The sequence below is a fragment of the Panulirus ornatus genome, chromosome 72 (assembly GCF_036320965.1).
Source record: "Panulirus ornatus isolate Po-2019 chromosome 72, ASM3632096v1, whole genome shotgun sequence".
Lineage (NCBI taxonomy): Eukaryota > Metazoa > Arthropoda > Malacostraca > Decapoda > Palinuridae > Panulirus > Panulirus ornatus.
This window is the reverse complement of record NC_092295.1, coordinates 13,648,126-13,669,774: the sequence shown is the minus strand read 5'-3', so window position 1 is coordinate 13,669,774 and position 21,649 is coordinate 13,648,126. Positions and strand designations below refer to the sequence as shown.

The following is a 21,649-nucleotide window of genomic DNA, read 5'->3' as shown; positions in this document are numbered from 1 at the left end:
TAGTTAGTCGAAAACTACTTAGCTACTAGATGAAGCAGTAGTTAGTTGAAAACTGCTTTGCTAGAAACTAGATGAAGCAGTAGTTAGTTGAAAACTACTTAGTTAGTAACTAGATGAAACAGAAGTTAGTCGAAAACTGCTTGGCTAGTAACAAGATAAAGCAGTAGTTAGTCAAAAACTACTTAGCTACTAGATGAAGCAGTAGTTAGTAAAAAAAAAACTACTTAGTAATTGCTACTAGATGAAGCAGTAGTTAGTCGAAAAACTGCTTATCCTAGTCGTCATTCTTGGGATCAGAACCAAATTATCATCTACAGGAGAAGGAGAGATAACGAACTCTGAAGGTAAGGCAAGTGTGTCAAGTTTTGAGGTTAGACTGGGAGAGCTGGTAAGTTGGAGTGTTTCCTAGTATCTGTTTGGTCTGTAGAACTAGAACCTCCTTAGATGTGAGAAGTCCTTTGTACAAGAACGAATCAGCCCATTCTATAATCAGATGAACTCTTTGGAAGAGGACTTTCATCATACCTTTAAGAGTTCCAAATTCTTAAAGGTAAACCTAGGTGTTTGTCAGACATAGGATTTCCAGGATGAATCAGATGTTTTGGTGATACAAAGGATGGTTACTATGTTGAGTGGTGGCATTAAACAGCTATTAAAGAAGATGGGAAATGTTTGTGGGATTTTCTTCTGAAAAATGGGAAGGAATTGGGTTTTAATGGTATTAAAGTTGTAACCAAGTTGCAGGTACTAAGTTGCAATTGCCCCACTGGAATATCCTGGTCGACTGTGAATTTTAGGAGGCAGTTGTGCTTAGACTTGACATAAAGTAAACTGAATTTTGGAGGCAGATGTGATGAGATGTGACATAAAGCTAACAAGAGAAGATGGCATGGATTTGAAAAAAGTGAGAGAATGCTTTTTATCAGCATATAAGTGCATTCTGTCGTATGCTGAAGAAAAGTATAGGTTACCTGATAAAACCTGAATGATGTCATTGTTATTTGGTAAAGAGAGAAAGGCTGATCCAGAGAGGAAGCTAAGTATAAGAACAGATTAAGGGAGGAAAGCCAAAAAAGGGGAGCTTATAGATCAAACCCCCATGTCAAACACTCAAAAGATTTTGACATATTTCATAGAGGATGACCAGACAGTGGTAATATAAGAAAGTACTGTACACTTGGTCAGAGAAAAATACTCATGAGATTCAAAATGATTAAGGATACAGGAGCTGAAAAAAAATGAAGATAATGGAAACTGTTGAAGTCAAAGGAACAGGATGATCTTTAGAATGGCCACCCTTTGTGGGATTAGCCATACCAATGCGTTTCTAAGAGAAAGGAAAAGTTTTAGTTTTTAAACAGATTCAGAAAGGAGGAGCAAGCACAGGTACAGGTTCAGAATCACATTTACTTCAGAGTGCACAGACAGAGAGTTGCTTTTTGTACCACAAAGAAGATTTTAGGGAAGGGAGATAAAGGAGTGTTAAAGTCATCCAAGGTGGAGTTGAATGATGTGAACCAAAGAAAGTTGCCTTGTCATTAGCAGACATTTATAGTGTCTTTAGAATGGGAAAGCTAGGAAGAGGTATTATGAGAGAAGTTTTTTTTTTGGTATGCCTTTGACTAAATAACAGAAGGACCCATCACCAGAAGAATGGGAGAGGTTTTCATACTATTTCTTTAGATAAAGGAATTGTTAAGTACATACAAGACATTTGCAATGAGTTTTTTTGGCAGAGTTAAAGCTGAATGCAAGTCGAGGAGGGAGGAGAGATTTCCCAAGTCTGATATAGCAGGTCACTTGTTGGAATTGTTAAAATTTAGGTTACAAGAATAGTTAGGTTTAGAGCAATTTGGGTTATATGTCTCCATTGCTTGAACTATTACCTCTGTTATACAAACGTAATTGATAGATAGGAGGAGTATCACCCAAGAAGAAGCAGCAATCTTCCTGTAGAAAATGAGAAAAGAATTTTTGTTAGTCAGTAACAATGAAGTGTCAATACTGATGTGTTGTGAGAGCAGCTAATGGAGGTTTTGCATTTAGGAGGATGTTTATCAGGATGTGATCAGGTGAGCCAAATGGGGATGAGATAGTATGGCTGTACTGTAAAGAATTGGAGATGAAAAGCAGATTCAGAGTTTTAGGAAGATGGTTAATAATATTGATTTGCTCCACATCATTATGAAAGGTAAATGTAAGGGGTTCAACCCTACACCATATGTGTGGGAGGATTTTAATCATTTCTCATGGTGTATGTTTCGATCTTAGTAGCAGACCTGTCATGATTTAGTGGCAGGACATAGATAGATGAGGAGTTATACCCTTTTTTGGGCTAAGGGAACAGTAGGCAAACCTTAGGGAAGCATTAGTAGTTAGGAGATAAATCTCAGGCTACATGATGTCAAAGATTGTAGATTGAAGGTACACAAGATGTGGACAAGGCTTGTTGGTTTTCAGTATGTATAGACTCCATATTTGGTGGAAGTGAAGGTCAAACGAATGGACAGAGAAGAGATAGATTTATTAGAAAAACAAATCTTGGAAGTGGGCATTACTGTTAATAACTGAGCCCTCCCTCTTATTAGCAGCAGAGAAGGCAAGACTCCAGTGATTATTTGCATCACAGAAACTTGGACTATAAAATTATTGAGCTCTTCAGTATTTGTAATTAGATATATGTAATGGGAAAAGGCAGAAGACAAAGACCGTGAAGATAGGTGGTAAAAATTAGTAGGATATATGTATTTTTTTTATTTCATTTGACCGCCGTTTCCCGCATTAGCGAGGTAGCACAAGGAAACAGATGAGGAATGGCCCAACTCACCCAAAAACACATGTATATACATAAACGCCCACACGCACACATATACATACATATACATTTCAATGTATACATACATATACATTCCAATGTACACATATATGTACATATGCAGGCATACACGTATATACACATGCACATATCCATACTTGCTGCCTTCATCCATTCCAATCGCCACCCCACCACACAAAATAGCATTCCCCCTCCCTTCAGTGAGATAGTGCCAGGAAAAGACATAAAAGGCCACATTCGTTCACACCCAGTCTCTAGCTGTCATGTGTAATGCTCCGAAACCACAGCTCCCTTTCCACATCCAGGCCCCACAAAACTTTCCATGGTTTACTGCAGACGCTTCATATGCCCTGTTTCAATCCATTGACAGCACGTCAACCACGGTATACCACATTGTTCCAATTCACTGTATTCCTTGCACGCCTTTCACTCTCCTGTATGTTCAGGCCCCGATCACTCAAAATCTTTTTCACTCCATCCTTCCACCTCCAATTTGGTCTCCCTGCTTCTCCTTCTTCCCTCCACCTCTGACACATATATCTTCTTTGTCAATCTTTCCTTACTCATTCTCTCCATGTGTCCAAACCATTTCAACACACCCTCTTCTGCTCTCTCAACCACACTCTTTTTATTACCACATCTTTCTCTTACCCTTTCATTACTTACTCAATCAAAGCACCTCACACCTACATATTGTCCTCAAACATCTCATTTCCAACACATCCACCCTCCTCTGCACAACCCTATCTATTGCCCATGCCTTGCATCCATATAACAGTGTTGGACAACTATTCCTTCAAACATACCTATTTTTGCTCTCCAAGATAATGTTATCGTCTTCCACACATTCATCATTGCTCCCAGAACCTTCACTCCCTCCCCCACCCTGTGACTCACTTCCACTTCCATGGTTCCATCTGCTGCTAAGTCCACTCCCAGATATCTAAAACATTTCACTTCCTCCAATTTTTCTCCCTCAAAACTTACCTCCCAATTAACCTGTCCCTCAATCCTTCTGTACCTAATAACCTTGCTCTTATTCACATTTACTCTCTGCTTTCTTCTTTCACTCACTTTACCAAACTCAGTCACCAACTTCTGCAGTTTCTGACCCGAATCAGCCACCAGCGCTGTATCATCAGCGAACTACAACTGACTCACTTTCCAAGCCCTCTCACCCAGAACGGACAGCATACTTGCCCCTCTCTTCAAAAGTCTTGCATTCACCTTCCTAACCGCCCCACACCCATAAACAAATTAAACAACCATGGAGACATCACGCACCCCTACTGCAAACCAACATTCACTGGGAACTAATCTCCTTCCTCTCTTACTACTCATACACATGCCTTACATCCTTGGTAAAAACTTTTCACTGCTTCTAGGAACTTACCTCCCACACCATGTACTCGTAAGATCTTCCACAAATCAGCTCTCTCCACCCTATCATATGCCTTCTCTAGATCCATAAATGCTACATACAAATCCATCTGTTTTTCTAAATATTTTTCACATACATTCCTTAAAGCAATTACCTGATCCACACATCCTCCACCTCTTCTGAAACCACATTGCTTTTCCCCAATCTGATGCTCTGTACATGCCTTTACCCTCTCAATTACCCTCACATATAATTTCCCAGAAAAACTCAACTAACTTTTGCCTCTGTAATTTGAACACCTTTATCCCCTTTGCCTTTGTACAATGGCACTATGCATGCATTCTGCCAATCCTCATTATAGGGAGATGGTGTTGAGAACAGCCCAGTGGTTAAGTTTTCATGTTTTTGCTGTCTATGAATTCATGCTACCCATTAAAGAAAGAAAATCCACCTCCACTAAGGTCCCACATACAGCATTTTATTTATATAATTCCCTAGTTAGTACTATGTAACACTGTCATTCTTAGTATAGTACAAATGTTTTGAACCCTTGTAAGATTTGCTTGATAACTTAATTCATTAAAACAACTTTCAAAATCCGAAGCATAGTTAATTTGCTCATAGTTCCTTTTTTGTACAGTTTTTGAGTATTATTTCTTTTCAGCAGCTTTTTCCTATAAGAATGTTTTTGAGTGATTTATGAATTTATTATAGTGATTCTTTTTTAAGTATTTCGTGCATGAATTTAGAATGTCATTCATTATATTAGATATTTATACAATCTAAAGAACTTTCTGCAAATAGAGTATTTACTTTCATCCTTCTCTTTTCAGATTGTAGGTTGTTCAATGCTTGGCGCAGGGATTTGGCTTCGATTAGCTTATGGTGGTTATGCATCACTCTTGCACCAATACTCAGCCATCTCAGCTGATTCACTGTGTCTGGCAGCTGGAATCATCACTTTTATCCTAGCATTCTGTGGCTGCTGTGGTTCTTGGTTCCAGAGTCGCTGTATGCTGATAACGGTTAGGGTCTTCAGAAATTTCTAAGAGTATGAGCACTTTATGAGCACTAAATCTTAATGAAATGTAAAGGATGAAAGAAGTCCCATCCTTGTGAGTGAATGAGTAGAAAGTTATGTTTGAAATTTTTGAAACTTGCCTCAGAATCAAAAGAGCTCAGAAAGCTCCACAAATGGCTTGATATATCACTTCTTTGAATGCTTGACTGGTTTATAAATGGATTGATTAAACTATTAAAGTACCTTTATGAAAATAGATTTTTGATAAAATTAAATGTCTTGCGCCTGCCATTATTAGCAGTACATAGTAATATGAAGGAATTTCATATGCATGTTTGGATATTGAAATGCTAAAGTGATGACCAACCAGTTTATTACATGATACAATCTATTTTTTTTTTTTGTGTAAACAGATGACTTCCTCATTAAGTTGTGTATGTTTTCAGTAATTTTGGTCTCTTCAGTAATCATAATTTCTTGAAGCAATAGCTTTGATATGAAAATTAAGCAGCAACATATTTGTGACTGTATCTTCTTTCCCTATTTAGTATTTCAGCTTGGTTGTGGTAGTTTTTACACTGCAGTTAGTTGCTGGCACACTTGCCTTTGCCTTTCGTGGAGAAGTTTCAACTACGTTGATTGCTGAACTTCAAGCTGGTATCCGACGGTCTTTCAATGAAACTTCAGAAAATGCAGTAGCCATTACCTGGGATCATCTTCAGACACAGTTCCAAGTGAGTAATAAACTCTTTTCATCGCTCAATGGAAGACAACATGTGTAGATTTTACTTCCATGGCTCCACATATGAGGGTAGTAACCAGCATTAATTTCTCTTTGTGAAATATACATCTTTTTTGAAATGAGCATGATGGACTGCAATTTTACTAATCGATGGTAATAAGGAGAAAATCATTATTTGGGGGATTATTTATGTATATTTTTCAAGTTACTCACCTTATTGTAAATGCAAAAATTCACCTGGAAAGTTCCTGTTCTGTAATTATGAATTAAAAGGAAGTCTGTGGATAGCCATAGACACCACTTTTGGCCTTTAAGATGGCAAAGTATGTGGACTTTTATACATAAGAAGCATCTTTGGATTTACACACAAAGTATTGTTTGGGCTTTATGTGGCTAAGTAGAAAATAGTATGAGTGGAACCAGTGATGTCAATATACAGAGCAAGTTAGATATGTTTCTGTGGTGTGCATGACAGAAAGCAGAAATGCATTAGAATATTTATTGGAGTGACAGGTGTGAATCAGTCTTGGTACAGGATGCAGTAAAAAGCATGGGATGTACGACAAAAGAATTGTATGAAAAGATATCTATTGCAGATATTTTATATCAGGGTTACTAGTTACATAATCTCCATGTGATAAGTTAGACCTGACTGTGATTGTTGCATTGCAACATGAGAAACATGCAAGTTAATGATGCATTTTAGAGAGGACTTTGAAGAAATGCAGAATGGAAGAGAATATGTTACAATAGAAGGTGATGGATTTGTTGGAGAAAATGTCATTTTCAGATGATGCTTATACTTAATCCTTACACAAGAATATTCATAATTCTCATTAGCAAAAGTATGTTAAAGTTAGTTTAGAAAACTGTACTACTGAGCTATTTTTGTCAGAAATAATTTGATTCAAAATGTGTTAGAAATTAGTGTAATGAAGGGCTAGGAGCAAGCTGATAAGATCATATGGTAATCCTATAAAGTTATCCTTTTATAATAGTGAATCTGAAATGACAGTTCTAAATGATGAAGCAAGAAAATTATGAAAAACAATATTAAGTAAAGGAAGAATGAGTTAGAATTAAATGGAACTCAAGTGAGATGCAAGCCAATGCTGCTAAAACAAAATGATACAAGATTTACATCATGCAGAGGCATATGAAGATATTATTATCTAAGGTCTCCAAAAGGGCATGCAGAATTATAGGAATAGGATATGGAAGAGATGAACAAGTGTAGTGGACTCATAATGTAAGGAAGTTGGGTAGTGAGAAAAGAAACCAAAACATTCTTGAAGATAGTGATGAGTAGAAGACAAAAATGACTTTTAAGTTCTCTGGTGAAAAGAAGTTAAAGAAAGGTTTGGGAGCTATATAGAAATGAAATGATAGACAGTATTAGAGTACTACAGAAATTATGAATATAAGTTCTTATAGGCAGAATATTTGAAATGTGAATAGCCAAAATTTAATCAGATTTAAAATTTTTTCTAAATTAATGCATCTGAATTTTAATTCAAGGTTGTAAAGCAGTTTATTCTATTTCTGTACTGTATGCAATTTTTGCCATTGTTCTGCCCCTTATGATGGCATCCATTGAGTATCCTACTCCAGCATTTCATCCTCTCTGTAATCACCAAACTTCTATAGTCTACATGACACTTGCTAGAAGCAGAGACAAGAAGGAAACAGATGAAAAAACGGCCCAACCCACCCACATACACATGTATATATATACACGTCCACACACGCACATATACATACCTGTACATTTCAATGTATACATATATATACCTACACAGACTTATACATATATACACATGTACATAATTCGTACTTGCTGCCTTTATTCATTCCTGTCACCACCCCTCCACACATGAAATAACACCCCCTCCCCCCCGCACATGCACGAGGTAGCGCTAGGAAAAGACAACAAAGGCCACACTCATTCACACTCAGTCTCTAGCTGTCATGTATAATGCACCGAAACCACAGCTCCCTTTCCTTATCCAGGCCCCACAAACTTTCCATGGTTTACCCTAGATGCTTCACATGCCCTGGTTCAATCCATTCACAGCACGTTGACCCCGATATACCACATCGTTCTAATTCACTCTATTCCTTGCATGTCTTTCACCCTCCGGCATGTTCAGGCCCCGATTACTCAAAATCTTTTTCACTCCATCCTTCCACCTCCAGTTTGGTCTCCCACTTCTCCTCGTTACCTCCACCTCTGACACATATATCCTCTTTGTCAATCTTTCCTCACTCATTCTCTCCATGTGACCAAACCATTTCAATACACTCTCTTGTGCTCTCTCAACCACACTCTTTTTATTACCACACATCTCTTTACCTTTTCATTACTTACTTGATCAAACCACCTCACAACACATATTGTCCTCAAACATCTCATTTTCAACACTTCCACCCTCCTCCTATTACTACACATCTCTCTTACCTTTTCATTACTTACTTGATCAAACCACCTCACACCACATATTGTCCTCAAACATCTCATTTCCAACACATCCACTCTCCTCCACACAAATCTATCTATAGCTCATGCCTCGCAACCATATAACATTGTTGGAACCACTATTCCTTCAAACATACCCATTTTTGCTTTCCGAGATAATGTTCTCGCCTTCCACACATTCTTCAACATCCCCAGAAGCTTCACACCCCCCCCCACCCTGTGACTCACTTCCGCTTCCATGGTTCCATCCGCTGCCAAATCCACTCCCAGATATCTAAAACACTACACTTCCTCCAGTTTTTCTCCATTCAAACTTACCTCCCAATTGACTTGTCCCTCAACCCTACTGTACCTGATAACCTTGTTCTTATTCACATTTACTCTCAGCTTTCTTCTTTCACACACTTTACCAAACTCAGTCACCAGCTTCTGCAGTTTCTCACCCGAATCAGCCACCAGCGCTGTATCATCAGCGAACAACAATTGACTCACTTCATAAGCTCTCTCATCCACAACAGACTGCATGCTTGCCCCTCTCTCCAAAGCTCTTGCATTCACCCCCCTAACAACCCCATCCATAAACAAAGTAAACAACCATGGAGATATCACGCACCACTGCCGCAAACCGACATTCACCGGGAACCAATCACTTTTCTCTCTTCCTACTCGTACACATGCCTTACATCCTTGAAAAAAACTTTTCACTGCTTCCAGCAACTTGCCTCCCACATCATATACTCTTAATACCTTCCACAGAGCATCTCTATCAACTCTGTTATATGCCTTCTCCAGATCCATAAATGCTACATACAAATCCATTTGCTTTTCTAAGTATTTCTCTCATACATTCTTCAAAGCAAACACCTGATCCACACATCTACCAATTCTGGAACCCCACTGCTCTTGCCCAATATCCTTCCTTATAATTTCCCAGGAATACTCAACAAACTTATACCTCTGTAATTTGAACGCTCACCTTTATCCCCTTTGCCTTTATACAATGGCACTATGCATGCATTCTTCCAACCATTCAACAACAGTCGCCCCCTTTTTTAATAAATTCCACTGCGATACCATCCAAACCTGCCACCTTGCTGGCTTTCATCTATCACAAAGCTTTCACTACCTCTTCTTTGTTTACCAAATCATTCTCCCTAACCCTCTCACTTCACACGCCACCTCAACTAAAACACCCAGTATCTGCCACTCTATCATCTAACACATTCAACAAACCTTCAAAATACTCACTCCATCTCCTCACATCACCAGGATTATATATTTACGTATATATCTAGCGAGTAGTGGGATGAAGAAGTAAAGTTGTTAGTGAAAGAGAAAAGAGAGGTGTTTGGATGATACTTTTAAGAAAGGAGTGCAAATGACTGGGAGATGTATAAAAGAAAGCTGCAGGAGGTCAAGAGGAAGATGCAAGGGTTGAAAAAGAGGGCAAATGAGAGTTGGGATGAAAGGGAATTACTAAACTTTAGGAAGAATAAAAAGATGTTTTGGAAGGAGGAAAATAATGTACATCGGACAAGAGAACAGATGGGAACATCATTGAAGGGGGCGAGGGGGGAAGTGATAACAGGTAGAGATGAAGTGAGAGGGAGATGGAATGAATATTTTGAAGGTTTGTTGAATGTGTTTGATGATAGAGTGGCAGATGTAGGGTGTTTTAATTATGGTGGTGTGTGAAGTGAAAGGGTCAGGAAGAATGGTCTGGTTAGGAGAGATGAGGTGGTGAAAGCCTTGCGGAAGATGAAATCTGGCAAGGCGGCTGGTTTAGGTGGTAATGCAGTTGAATTTATTGAGAAGGGGGGTGACTGTGGTGTTGATTGGTTGGTAAGGATATTCAATGTATGTATGGGTCCTGATAAAGTGCCTGAGGATTGGCAGAATGCACATATATTGCCTTTGTACAAAGGGAAAGGGAACACAGGTGAGTGTTCAAACTACAGAGGCATAAGTTTGTTGAGTATTACTGGAAAATTGTATGAGAGGGTATTGACTGAGAGAATGAGGGCATGTACAGAGCATCAGATTGGGGAGGGGTAGTGTGGTTTCAGAAGTGGTAGAGGATGTGTGGATCGGGTGTTTGCTTTGAAGAATGTGTGTGAGAAATACTTAGAAAAACAAATGAATTTGTATGTAGCATTCATGGATCTGGAGAAGGAATATGACAAGATTGATAGAGATACTTTTTGGAAGGTCTTAAGACTATATGGTGTGGGAGGTAAGCTAATAGAAGCAGTGAAAAGTTTTTATCAAGGATGTAAGGTATGTCTACAAGTAGGAAGAGAGGAGAGCGATTCATTCCCAGTGAATGTCAGTCTGCAGCAGGGGTGTGTGATGTTCCCATGATTGATTGATTTGTTTATGGATGGGGTGGTTAGAGAGGTAAATGCAGTTTTTGAGAGAGGGATGAGTATGCAGCCTGTTGGGGATGAGAAAGCTTGGGAAGTGAGTCAGTTGTTGTTTGTTGATGATACAGCACTGGTGTCTGATTTGAGTGAGAAACTGCAGAAGTTGGTGACGTGAGTTTGGAAAAGTGTGTGAAGGAAGAAAGTTAAGAGTAAATGTGAATAAGCGCAAGGTTATTAGGTTCAGTAGGGTTGAGGGACAAGTTAGTTGGGATGTAAGTTTGAATGGAGAAAAATTGGAGGGAGTGAAGTGTTTTAGATATCTGGGAGTAGATTTAGCAGCGAATGGAATCATGGAAGCAGAAGTGAGTCAAAGGGAGGGGAAGGGGCAAAGGTTCTGGGAGCAATGAAGAATTTGTGAAAAGAGAGAACTGGTTCAGCAGTCCATTGAGGTTTATGAAGATATGCTACAGTGTGAAAATATGATTATTAAAACTCATGGAATGATAGCAGAGCACACCAAAGATCTTGGTGTTAGTAGCATGTTGGAGAAGTAGTTGGCATGATGAGTATGGTGAAGGGCCATCTGGGTCAGACTTCACCTCAGTGTGGGTGAGTTGTTTATCAGATTGTGATTTGATGTCTGTATAGTAAATGTTGTATGTATTGTTTTATCATTTTGTCTGATTTATACATTTTATACATGTAGATTTAGAGCTTGTGGCATATTCAAGTTTTGTAGATACTGTAATGTTGTGGCAATTGGTGCTGTTTAAGTACTGAAAATCATCAACAAGATTGTTCCAAATAATACTTTCTTTCAAATTCACCCAACACTGTCACCACAATGTTATTTCAAAAAGATATTGCAACACAAGACATTCTACCCAGAATATGCAAAAAACAGATGAATGAATAGATACTTTACCCAAAAGAAAAATATAATGTTCATGATAAATAAAATATAAGAAAAATAAGAAAAATAGAAATAAAAGACATCAACAGAATTCAGCCAAATTTGGGCTTAGTTGGCTGTTATTGTTGAGTTTCATCAGGCAAAAGCATGGGTTTTGGCCATTCAGCTCATCCTGTATGTACAAACCACCCTCGCGCAGAGTGAACCTCAGTGGCACATAGTAACCTGTGCAAGGTTTGAATCCTTGCAAGGTGAATCTGTGCAAAACAAGAGTATGATACTCTAAGGACACCTGATTCATTATTCTATATTGCACAAAGTAATGTATTTTGCTCATATTTATGATTATATATTTCATTGGAATAACTATTAAAAGTAGTGATTTTTTGTCACCAGATACATATTTTTGTACAAACAGAACTCAGTCTTTCAATTAAAAGATGGGACTGATGGGAAATTGTAATGAATCTTAAGTCTCTTCAAAATGTGATGATGTTCATTTGCCCAAGCACAAATTGCTAAGCAAGGAAGTTTATTATTTAGTGAAAATCAGTGGTATGATCATAATGTGGCTTTGCACAATGCCTTATTTAAATTACCGCTGAAACTGCATTGCATATATAGTATTACATCAGATGTTATTTTGTTAGTCAATTTTTCAGTTGAAATTTATTTTTTAGTGTTGTGGGGTGGAGGGGCCAAGTGATTGGTTCAAAATTGCTGCCTGGCCACATGAGGATTGGGTGCCGCATGCCTGCTGTCTCCCTAAATATACAAATAATCCTGGTTAGTAACAACCCTTAGATTTTGTTGTTTTATTAAATAGTGGTACAGTATTGCTCTTTTTAAGTTTTATGATATGCTTCCTACAGGCTTATTTTTTACTCTCAGACAGTTTTTTTTAAGTACATTCAAAATCTCGCCCTATTTAGTGATATGTTTCACACTTGAAAAAAAACAGCCATTCAGTCACACCAACACATTTTATCTCATGTTGTATGCTCTGGGTTTATGATCCTTATCTGTTGATGGCTGTTAAATCCAACAAAGTATGATCTAATGAGGCTCCACAGTGTAGTAGTTGGCATTGTGACCCAACAATCTAAAAGACTTGGGTACAATTCTTAGACAGTCAAGTCTAGCTGTTTATCCTCCCTTCTGGAGCTGATTTATGAATGGGTACTTAGCATAAGCTTGTTGTGTATATGTGGATAAAGACAGTATATATTCATGGTTAGGAGATGGGGCAATAACAATAATAAATAGAGCTAATTGGTAGTTTATGGTTCATGATATAAAAGGTGTGGAATTAAACAATTGGCCAGTCTACATGGTGATCCATTCAATTAGTGTATATAAAGAGTTGAGGGAAATCTTCTCATTTATTGTATATATATTATCACAGAATTATGATATATCAGAAGTGATCACATTGAACCAGAATTTAAGTAAATAGTGAATGATGACTGAGGACATGAAAAGATCAGATAGAAAATGAGACTCAGAAAGGAGATTCTATGTATGTATGTATCTACCTATCTATCAATCTATCTATATTTCTGCTGCCTTTTCCATATGAGAACTCCTTCAAGTGGGTGACAATGGCAAAAGAGTTTCCATAACTGGTGAACTCCAGCTCTACTTTCAGCCTGTAGTAACCCACCCTTAACAGGCCACTGGCAGAGGACACTCTTGTGCATTATTTTCAGAAGCTTCTACCTAATGTTCAGCCATGAAAATTATATAAAAGTGAATAAGTTCTTTGGAAAAATAAGCCAGGAAACGAAAGTTTATTGTTAGAATAGAGAACATTATTATGAAAAGTACTTTGAAATCTTTCATGGAGAGGATAGTACTGGACATGGGTACCTTTGGCAATAATTAGAGAATTTTAGATTAAGATATGGTTGAATGCAAGTTATATATATGCAACAGAACAAGATTACCAGTGGAGAAGACAAAGGCAGCACAACAGTCTGCTAGCATTTTGAAAGTATAAGTGAGTATAGAAAGAGTATCACAGGAAATAGAAGGAACAGAAAAACTTAGAAGAAAAATGTCATGGAAAAGTAATAGATATTTAAATCTATTCCATGCTGGATATGTCCTCCTTAAAACATACAAAGAATGTACATATATACACATCCTTAAGTTTTTCACTATTTTATAGTGGCATGTATGGAAGCTTTGCATTACCACGACCCAGATTAGCCTGTGAAAAATCTTGAAGCCTTTCAGTTACCCTTAGGTCACCATGGTGGGAAGATGTCATACATGCACTATGGGAAAATGCTGAGGACACATGTATTTCTTCAAAGTAACCAAATACATTTGAGTAGATCCCTCCTTTATAAAGGTAATGTAGGTGTTATATGTCATCTCTGACATGCCTAAGAAATATGCTAAAATTTTCAGTTATCCGAAGAAAATCATGGTGGGAGGAGGTTGTGCACTACCAAAGTGACTCTGCCTTACTGTGTGTTTGCTGGCAATGAATTCTGATAGCTTGCTAAGATTTAGAAAAAAAAAAAATGGTAGCATTGTGCCAGTGGAAATGACTGTGGCTGTTTAAATGGAGCACTTGAAGCAGTCTTTGGATTCGGGCTCTAATTTTGCCCACTGTACATTACAGTTAGAGAATGGTTGTGTGCAAATGAATTTGTTATTCATTGCATATGGCACTACCATACTGAGTAGGCAGTGGCAAGAGATATGAGAATCAAAATCTACTCATTTTGCCAAAGAAGACACCTTTTTCTCAGGCTTGGATTGAAGGGGTCATTTTGTTAGAAGTCAGTTAAAGAGCATTTGTGAGACCAAGAGTTTAGAGGGGAGATTGTTGAAGAAATTGAGTTAGTACATAGTCAAAAGAAATGTCCAAACTTTTTGTGACTTTATATGGAATTGGGAACCCCAACATTAATGAGATGGAGAGGAGAGAATGCCATGGAAATTATTTTAGTTGTTAGAAAAGACACAAGATGGATAGACCTCATGTAGATCAACAATTGGTGTTTGTGCCCCAGATATTGAATTTTAGCTGATGCATGGAGCTGGCATGGGATGCTACAGGTATCATTCCAATACATACATGCACGAGTTTTTCAGTTACCCTTAACCCTTCAGCAGTGGCATCAAGAGGATATTGCAGTAAACAACTGCTAGATGCAGGTGACATCGAGCAGTATATTCATTATTGTGTCAATCATATAGAGTGAATCAAAACACTGCTTCATGTGAGGTTACACTCTGGACACTTAACTTACATTTTCCAAATTCATAAAGTGATTCTGTATAATTTACTAAAAAATGAGTGTTCTTTATGAATTTTTTTTATTTTGTATACTTAGAAACAAGTGTGAAAAGTAAGAAAGTTTGAGCGTAGCTTGAAAATCCCATACAAGTCATGTTTTGTAAATGAATATCGCTAAGTGAATGTAAATTTGGTGAATACTGTGCTAGAAAATGGTGTTTTATGTAAATGAAAAAGTAGTATAACATTGTCTTAAAAAGAGACGTACGTCAAAACAAATAGCAAGGTAGTGCATCACCACAATTACCAGACAGGTAGATGTTTCAGTGTAATAGCCAACACATTGTCATCATTCAGCATTGTGTCATCAAATATTGCTCCTGCCAGTTTATTTCTCCTTGAGTAAATTAAGGCCTAAATCACTTATTTCTTTGTTGTCTTCATTTTTCAGTAATAACAAATTTAGGAGATATTGTTTAAGAATGTTTGAGAATATCTTGCTTGGTGTATCAGCTCCCAAGAATATTTCAGGTAACTCCTACTCCAAGTTAACACAGAATATCCCTGAATAACTCCTGCAGTGAAAGTGTTAATACAAACCAGTGTAACATTGCATAATGTGGAAGCAGTAACCTGGTTGAATTCAACAGTGCCAAAGCAGAATTTTTTACCTATATATCTTTGAAAGAGGGGCAAGTATGAAGTCTGTTGTGGATGAGAGAGCTTGGGAAGTGAGTCAGTTGTTGTTCGCTGATGATACAGCGCTGGTGGCTGATTCATGTGAGAAACTGCAGAAGCTGGTGACTGAGTTTGGTAAAGTGTGTGAAAGAAGAAAGTTATGAGTAAATGTGAGTAAGAGCAGGGTTATTAGGTACAGTAGGGTTGAGGGTCAAGTCAACTGGGAGGTAAGTTTGAATGGAGAAAAACTGGAGGAAGTAAAGTGTTTTAGATATCTGGGAGTGGATTTGGCAGCGGATGGAACCATGGAAACGGAAGTGGATCATAGGGTGGGGGAGGGGGCGAAAATCCTGGGAGCCTTGAAGAATGTGTGGAAGTTGAGAGCATTATCTCGGAGAGCAAAAATGGGTATGTTTGAAGGAATAGTGGTTCCAACAATTTTGTATGGTTGCGAGGCATGGGCTATGGATAGAGTTGTGCGCAGGAGGATGGATGTGCTGGAAATGAGATGTTTGAGGACAATGTGTGGTGTGAGGTGGTTTGATCGAGTAAGTAACGTAAGGGTAAGAGAGATGTGTGGAAATAAAAAGAGCGTGGTTGAGAAAGCAGAAGAGGGTGTTTTGAAATGGTTTTGGCACATGGAGAGAATGAGTGAGGAAAGATTGACCAAGGGGATATATGTGTCGGAGGTGGAGGGAACGAGGAGAAGTGGGAGACCAAATTGGAGGTGGAAAGATGGTGTGAAAAAGATTTTGTGTGATCGGGCCCTGAACATGCAGGAGGGTGAAAGGAGGGCAAGGAATAGAGTGAACTGGATCGATGTGGTATACTGGGGTTGACGTGCTGTCAGTGGATTGAATCAGGGCATGTGAATTGTCTGGGGTAAACCATGGAAAGCTGTGTGGGTATGTACATTTGCGTGTGTGGACGTGTATGTATATACATGTGTATGGGGGGGGGGTTGGGCCATTTCTTTCGTCTGTTTCCTTGCGCTACCTCGCAAACACGGGAGACAGCGACAAAGCAAAAAAAAAAAAAAGTCTTTGAAACCTTGCTCATTTTTAATGCTGTTTCAAAACATTTCTTAAATCTGCAATGTAAACATGTTGAGCATAACCATATCCTCTACTTTGTTGTGGAAACCTTCCTAAAAGCTTAGGGTGTGGTATAGATGCACAAGACGTTTAGGTGAACTGCTTTATTAAGTAGAAGGCATTTTACTGTATCCCCCACAGGATGCAGTAGAGATAAGGACCAGACAGGTATAATGGGAGGGAATCCTTTGGTGGATTAAAGAATCATGAGACTAAAAAGCAACAAAGAACACTTCATAGAAGTGCTTTTTTATAAGGTGTTGATACTATTTTTCCTAGTTCATGTAAATTTCCTACCAGAAGAATTTGAATCTTACCTATTTCCAAGTATGTTTGTGGATGATGCTTCACATACAAGAGTTATTAAGGACTGTGTCACCCTACAAAGAGTCTTGAACAAGTTCCAGCTAAGGTCAGAGTCATTATTAATGAAATACCCAGTCAAATGCAAAATCAAGAATTAAGTCAAAACGTAGGGAAATCAGGTCAAGTTGTGATCATCATCCAGTACGAGACATACTTTTGTAATTCATGTGTGAATGATAAAATAGTCATTGATAAATATAGTAATTGGATAAAAGACTACAAAAATAACTTCATTTCTCCAGAAAAGTATTGTTTGTCTTTGTAATATATCTATTTGTTTGTTACAGATTGTGGCAAGTCTACAGAGAGGGACCATTGGTATCAAGCAGGTTGTTACATGCAGGTGAAGATGTGGTTTATTGAACGACTACATTTAGTTGGTGTGATAGGCCTGATCTTTGCATTTGTACAGGTATGTCTTGAAATATTATGTAAATATATAGATTTACAGAACATCAGACTGGGGAAGAGCAGTGTGGTTTCAGAAGTGGTAGACGATGTGTGGATCAGGTGTTTGCTTTGAAGAATGTATGTGAGAAAGACTTAGAAAAGCAAATGATTTGTATGTAGCATTTATGGACCTGGAGAAGCATATGATAGAATTGATAGAGATGCTCTGTGGAAGGTATTAAGAGTACATGGTGTGGGAGGCAAGTTGCTGGAAGCAGTGAAAAGTTTTTATCAATGATGTAAGGCATGTGTACGAGTAGGAAGAGGGGAAAGTGATTGGTTCTCTGTGAATGTCGGTTTGCTGCAGGGGTGCGTGATGTCTCCATGGTTGTTTAATTAATCTATGGATGTGGTTGTTAGGGAGGTGAATGCAAGAGTTTTGGAGAGAGGGGCAAGTATGCAGTCTGTTGTGGATGAGAGGCCTTAGGAAGTGAGTCAGTTGTTGTTCGCTGATGATACAGCACTGGTGGCTGATTCGGGTGAGAAACTGGAGAAGCTGGTGACTGAGTTTGGTAAAGTGTGTGAAAGAAGAAAGTTGAGAGTTAATGTGAATAACAGCAAGGTCATTAGGTACAGTAGGGTTGAGGGACATGTCAATTGGGAGGTAAGTTTGAATGGAGAAAAACTGGAGGAAGTTAAGTATTTTAGATATCTGGGAGTGGATTTGGCAGCAGATGGAACCATGGAAGCAGAAGTAAGTCACAGGGTGGGGGAGGGGGTGAATGTTCTGGGAGTGTTGAAGAATGTGTGGAAGGCAAGAACATTATCTCGGAAATGGGTATTTTTGAAGGAATAGTGGTTCCAACAATGTTATATTGTTGTGAGGTGTGAGCTATAGATAGGGTTGTGCAGGGAGGGTGGATGTGTTGGAGATGAGATGTTTTAGGACAATATGTGGTGTGAGGTGGTTTGATTGAGTAAGTAATGAAAGGGTAAGAGAGATGTGTGGTAATAAGAAGAGTGTGGTTTGAGAGAGCAGAAGAGGGTGTATTGAATGGTTTGATCAAATGGAGAGAATGAGTGAGGAAAGAATGACAAAGACGATATATGTGTCAGAGGTGGAAGGAACAAGGAGAAGTGGGAGACCAAATTGGAGGTGGAAGGCTGGAGTGAAAAAGATTTTGAGCGATCGTGACCTGAACATGCAGGAGGGTGAAAGGCGTGCAAGGAATAAAGTGAATTGGAACGATGTGGTATACCAGGGTCGACGGGCTGTCAGTGGATTGAACCAGGGCATGTGAAACGTCTGGGGTAAACCATGAAAGTTGTGTGGGGCCTGGATGTGGAAAGGGAGCTGTTGTTTTGGTGCATTATAATGAGAGGTAGAGACTGAGTGTGAACGAATGCGGCCTTTGTTGTCTTCTCCTAGTGCTACCTTGCACGCGCGTGGGGGGAGGGGTTTGTCATTTCATGTGTGGTGGGGTGACGATGGGAATGAATAAAGCCAGCAAGTTTGAATTATGTACATATGTATATATGTATATGTCTGTATGTATATATATATGTATACGTTGAAATGTATAGGTATGTGTATGTGCGTGTGCGGATGTGAATGTATATGCATGTGTATGTAGATGGGTTGGGCCATTCTTTCGTCAGTTTCCTTCCTCTACCTCGCTAATGTGGGACACAGCGACAAGGTATGATAAGAAAAAAAGGTGAGAGCAAAGGACGTAAGGGGAGTGGTGGAGGAATGGGAATGGGAACTATGGAAGCGGAAGTGAGTCACAGGATGGGGGAGAGAGTGAAAGTTCTGGCAGCATTGAAAAATGTGTTAAAGGCGAGAACATTATCTTGGAAAGCAAAAATGGGTATGTTTGAAGGAATAGTGGTTCCAACAATGTTATATGGTTGCGAGGCTTGGGCTATAGATAGAGTTGTGCGGAGGAGGGTGGATGTGCTGGAAAGGAAATGTTTGAGGACAATATGTGGTGTGAGGTGGTTTGATTGAGCAAGTAATGAAAGGGTAAGAGAGATGTGTACTAATAAAAAGAGTGTGGTTGAGAGAGCAGAAGAGGGTGTTTTGAAATGGTGTGGTCACATGGAGAGAATGAGTGAGGAAAGATTGACCAAGAGGATATATGTGTCAGAGGTGGAGGGAACGAGGAGAAGTGAGAGACCAAATTGGATGTGGAAAGATGAGGTGAAAAAGATTTTGAGCAGTCGGGGCCTGATCATGCAGGAGGGTGAAAGGCGTGCAAGGAATAGGGTGAATTGGAAGGATGTTGTATACCGGGGTCGACGTGCTGTCAGTGGATTGAACCAGGTCATGTAAGCATCTGGGGTAAACCATGGAAAGTTCTGTGGGGCCTGGATGTGGAAAGGGAGCTGTGGTTTCGGTGCATTATTACATGACAGCTAGAGACTGAGTGTGAATGAATGTGGCCTTTGTTGTCTTTTCCTAGTGCTACCTTGCGCGTATGCGGGGGGGAGGGGGTTGTCATTTCATGTGTGGCAGGGTGGCGATAAGAATGAATAAGGGCAGACAGCATTAATTATGTACATGTGTATGTATGTATATGTCTGTGTGTGTATATATATGTATACGCTGAGACATATAAGTATGTATATGTGCATGTGTGGACGTGTATGTATATACATATGTATGTGGGTGGGTTGAGGCATTCTTTTCTCTGTTCCCTTGTGCTACCTCGCTAACGCAGGAAACAGCGACAAAGTATAGTAATAATATATATATATTTATATTTATATTTTGCTTCGTCGCTGTCTCCCGCGTTTGCGAGGTAGCTCAAGGAAACAGACGAAAGAAATGGCCCAACCCACCCCCATACACATGTATATACATACACGTCCACACACGCAAATATACATACCCATACATCTCAATTTACACATATATATACACACACAGACACAGACATATTTTCACATGCACACAATTCACACTGTCTGCCTTTATTCATTCCCATCACCACCTCGCCACACATGGAATAACATCCCCTTCTCCCCTCATGTGTGCGAGGTAGAGCTAGGAAAAGACAACAAAGGCCCCATTCGTTCACACTCAGTCTCTAGCTGTTGTGCAATAATGCCCGAAACCACAGCTCCCTTTCCACATCCAGGCCCCACAGAGCTTTCCATGATATACCCCAGACGCTTCACATGCCCTGATTCAATCCATTGATAGCACGTCGACCCCGATATACCACATTGATCCAATTCACTCTATTCCTTGCCCACCTTTCACCCTCCTGCATGTTCAGGCCCCGATCACTCAAAATCTTTTTCACTCCATCTTTCCACCTCCAATTTGGTCTCCCACTTCTCCTTGTTACCTCCACCTCCGACACATATATCCTCTTTGTCAATCTTTCCTCACTCATTCTCTCCATGTGCCCAAACCATTTCAAAACACCCTCTTCTGCTCTCTCAATCACGCTCTCTTTATTTCCACACATCTCTCTTACCCTTACATAACTTACTCAATCAAACCACCTCACACCACATATTGTCCTCAAACATCTCATTTCCAGCACTAATGCAGGAAATGGTGAATAGTATGAAAGAAATATATATATATATATATATATATATATATATATATATATATATATATATATATATATATATTTTTTTTTTTTTTTTTTTTTTTTTTATACTTTGTCGCTGTCTCCCGCGTTTGCGAGGTAGCGCAAGGAAACAGACGAAAGAAATGGCCCAACCCCCCCCCATACACACGCACATACACACGTCCACACACGCAAATATACACACCTACACAGCTTTCCATGGTTTACCCCAGACGCTTCACATGCCTTGCTTCAATCCACTGACAGCACGTCAACCCCTGTATACCACATGACTCCAATTCACTCTATTTCTTGCCCTCCTTTCACCCTCCTGCATGTTCAGGCCCCGATCACACAAAATCTTTTTCACTCCATCTTTCCACCTCCAATTTGGTCTCCCTCTTCTCCTCGTTCCCTCCACCTCCGACACATATATCCTCTTGGTCAATCTCTCCTCACTCATTCTCTCCATGTGCCCAAACCATTTCAAAACACCCTCTTCTGCTCTCTCAACCACGCTCTTTTTATTTCCACACATCTCTCTTA

General features: G+C 39.1%; 1 protein-coding gene across 1 annotated transcript in view; it reads left to right on the top strand.

Annotated features, from left to right (window-relative positions):
• LOC139748123 (tetraspanin-9-like) overlaps window positions 1-21,649 on the top strand; it is a 177,030-nt gene that overhangs the window by 139,473 nt on the left and 15,908 nt on the right. The window contains exons 3-6 of the mRNA XM_071660788.1: window positions 5,051-5,242; window positions 5,787-5,972; window positions 12,413-12,518; window positions 17,411-17,535. Of these exons, the coding sequence (XP_071516889.1) occupies window positions 5,051-5,242; window positions 5,787-5,972; window positions 12,413-12,518; window positions 17,411-17,535 (609 nt within the window). The remainder of the gene's footprint in view (window positions 1-5,050; window positions 5,243-5,786; window positions 5,973-12,412; window positions 12,519-17,410; window positions 17,536-21,649) is intronic.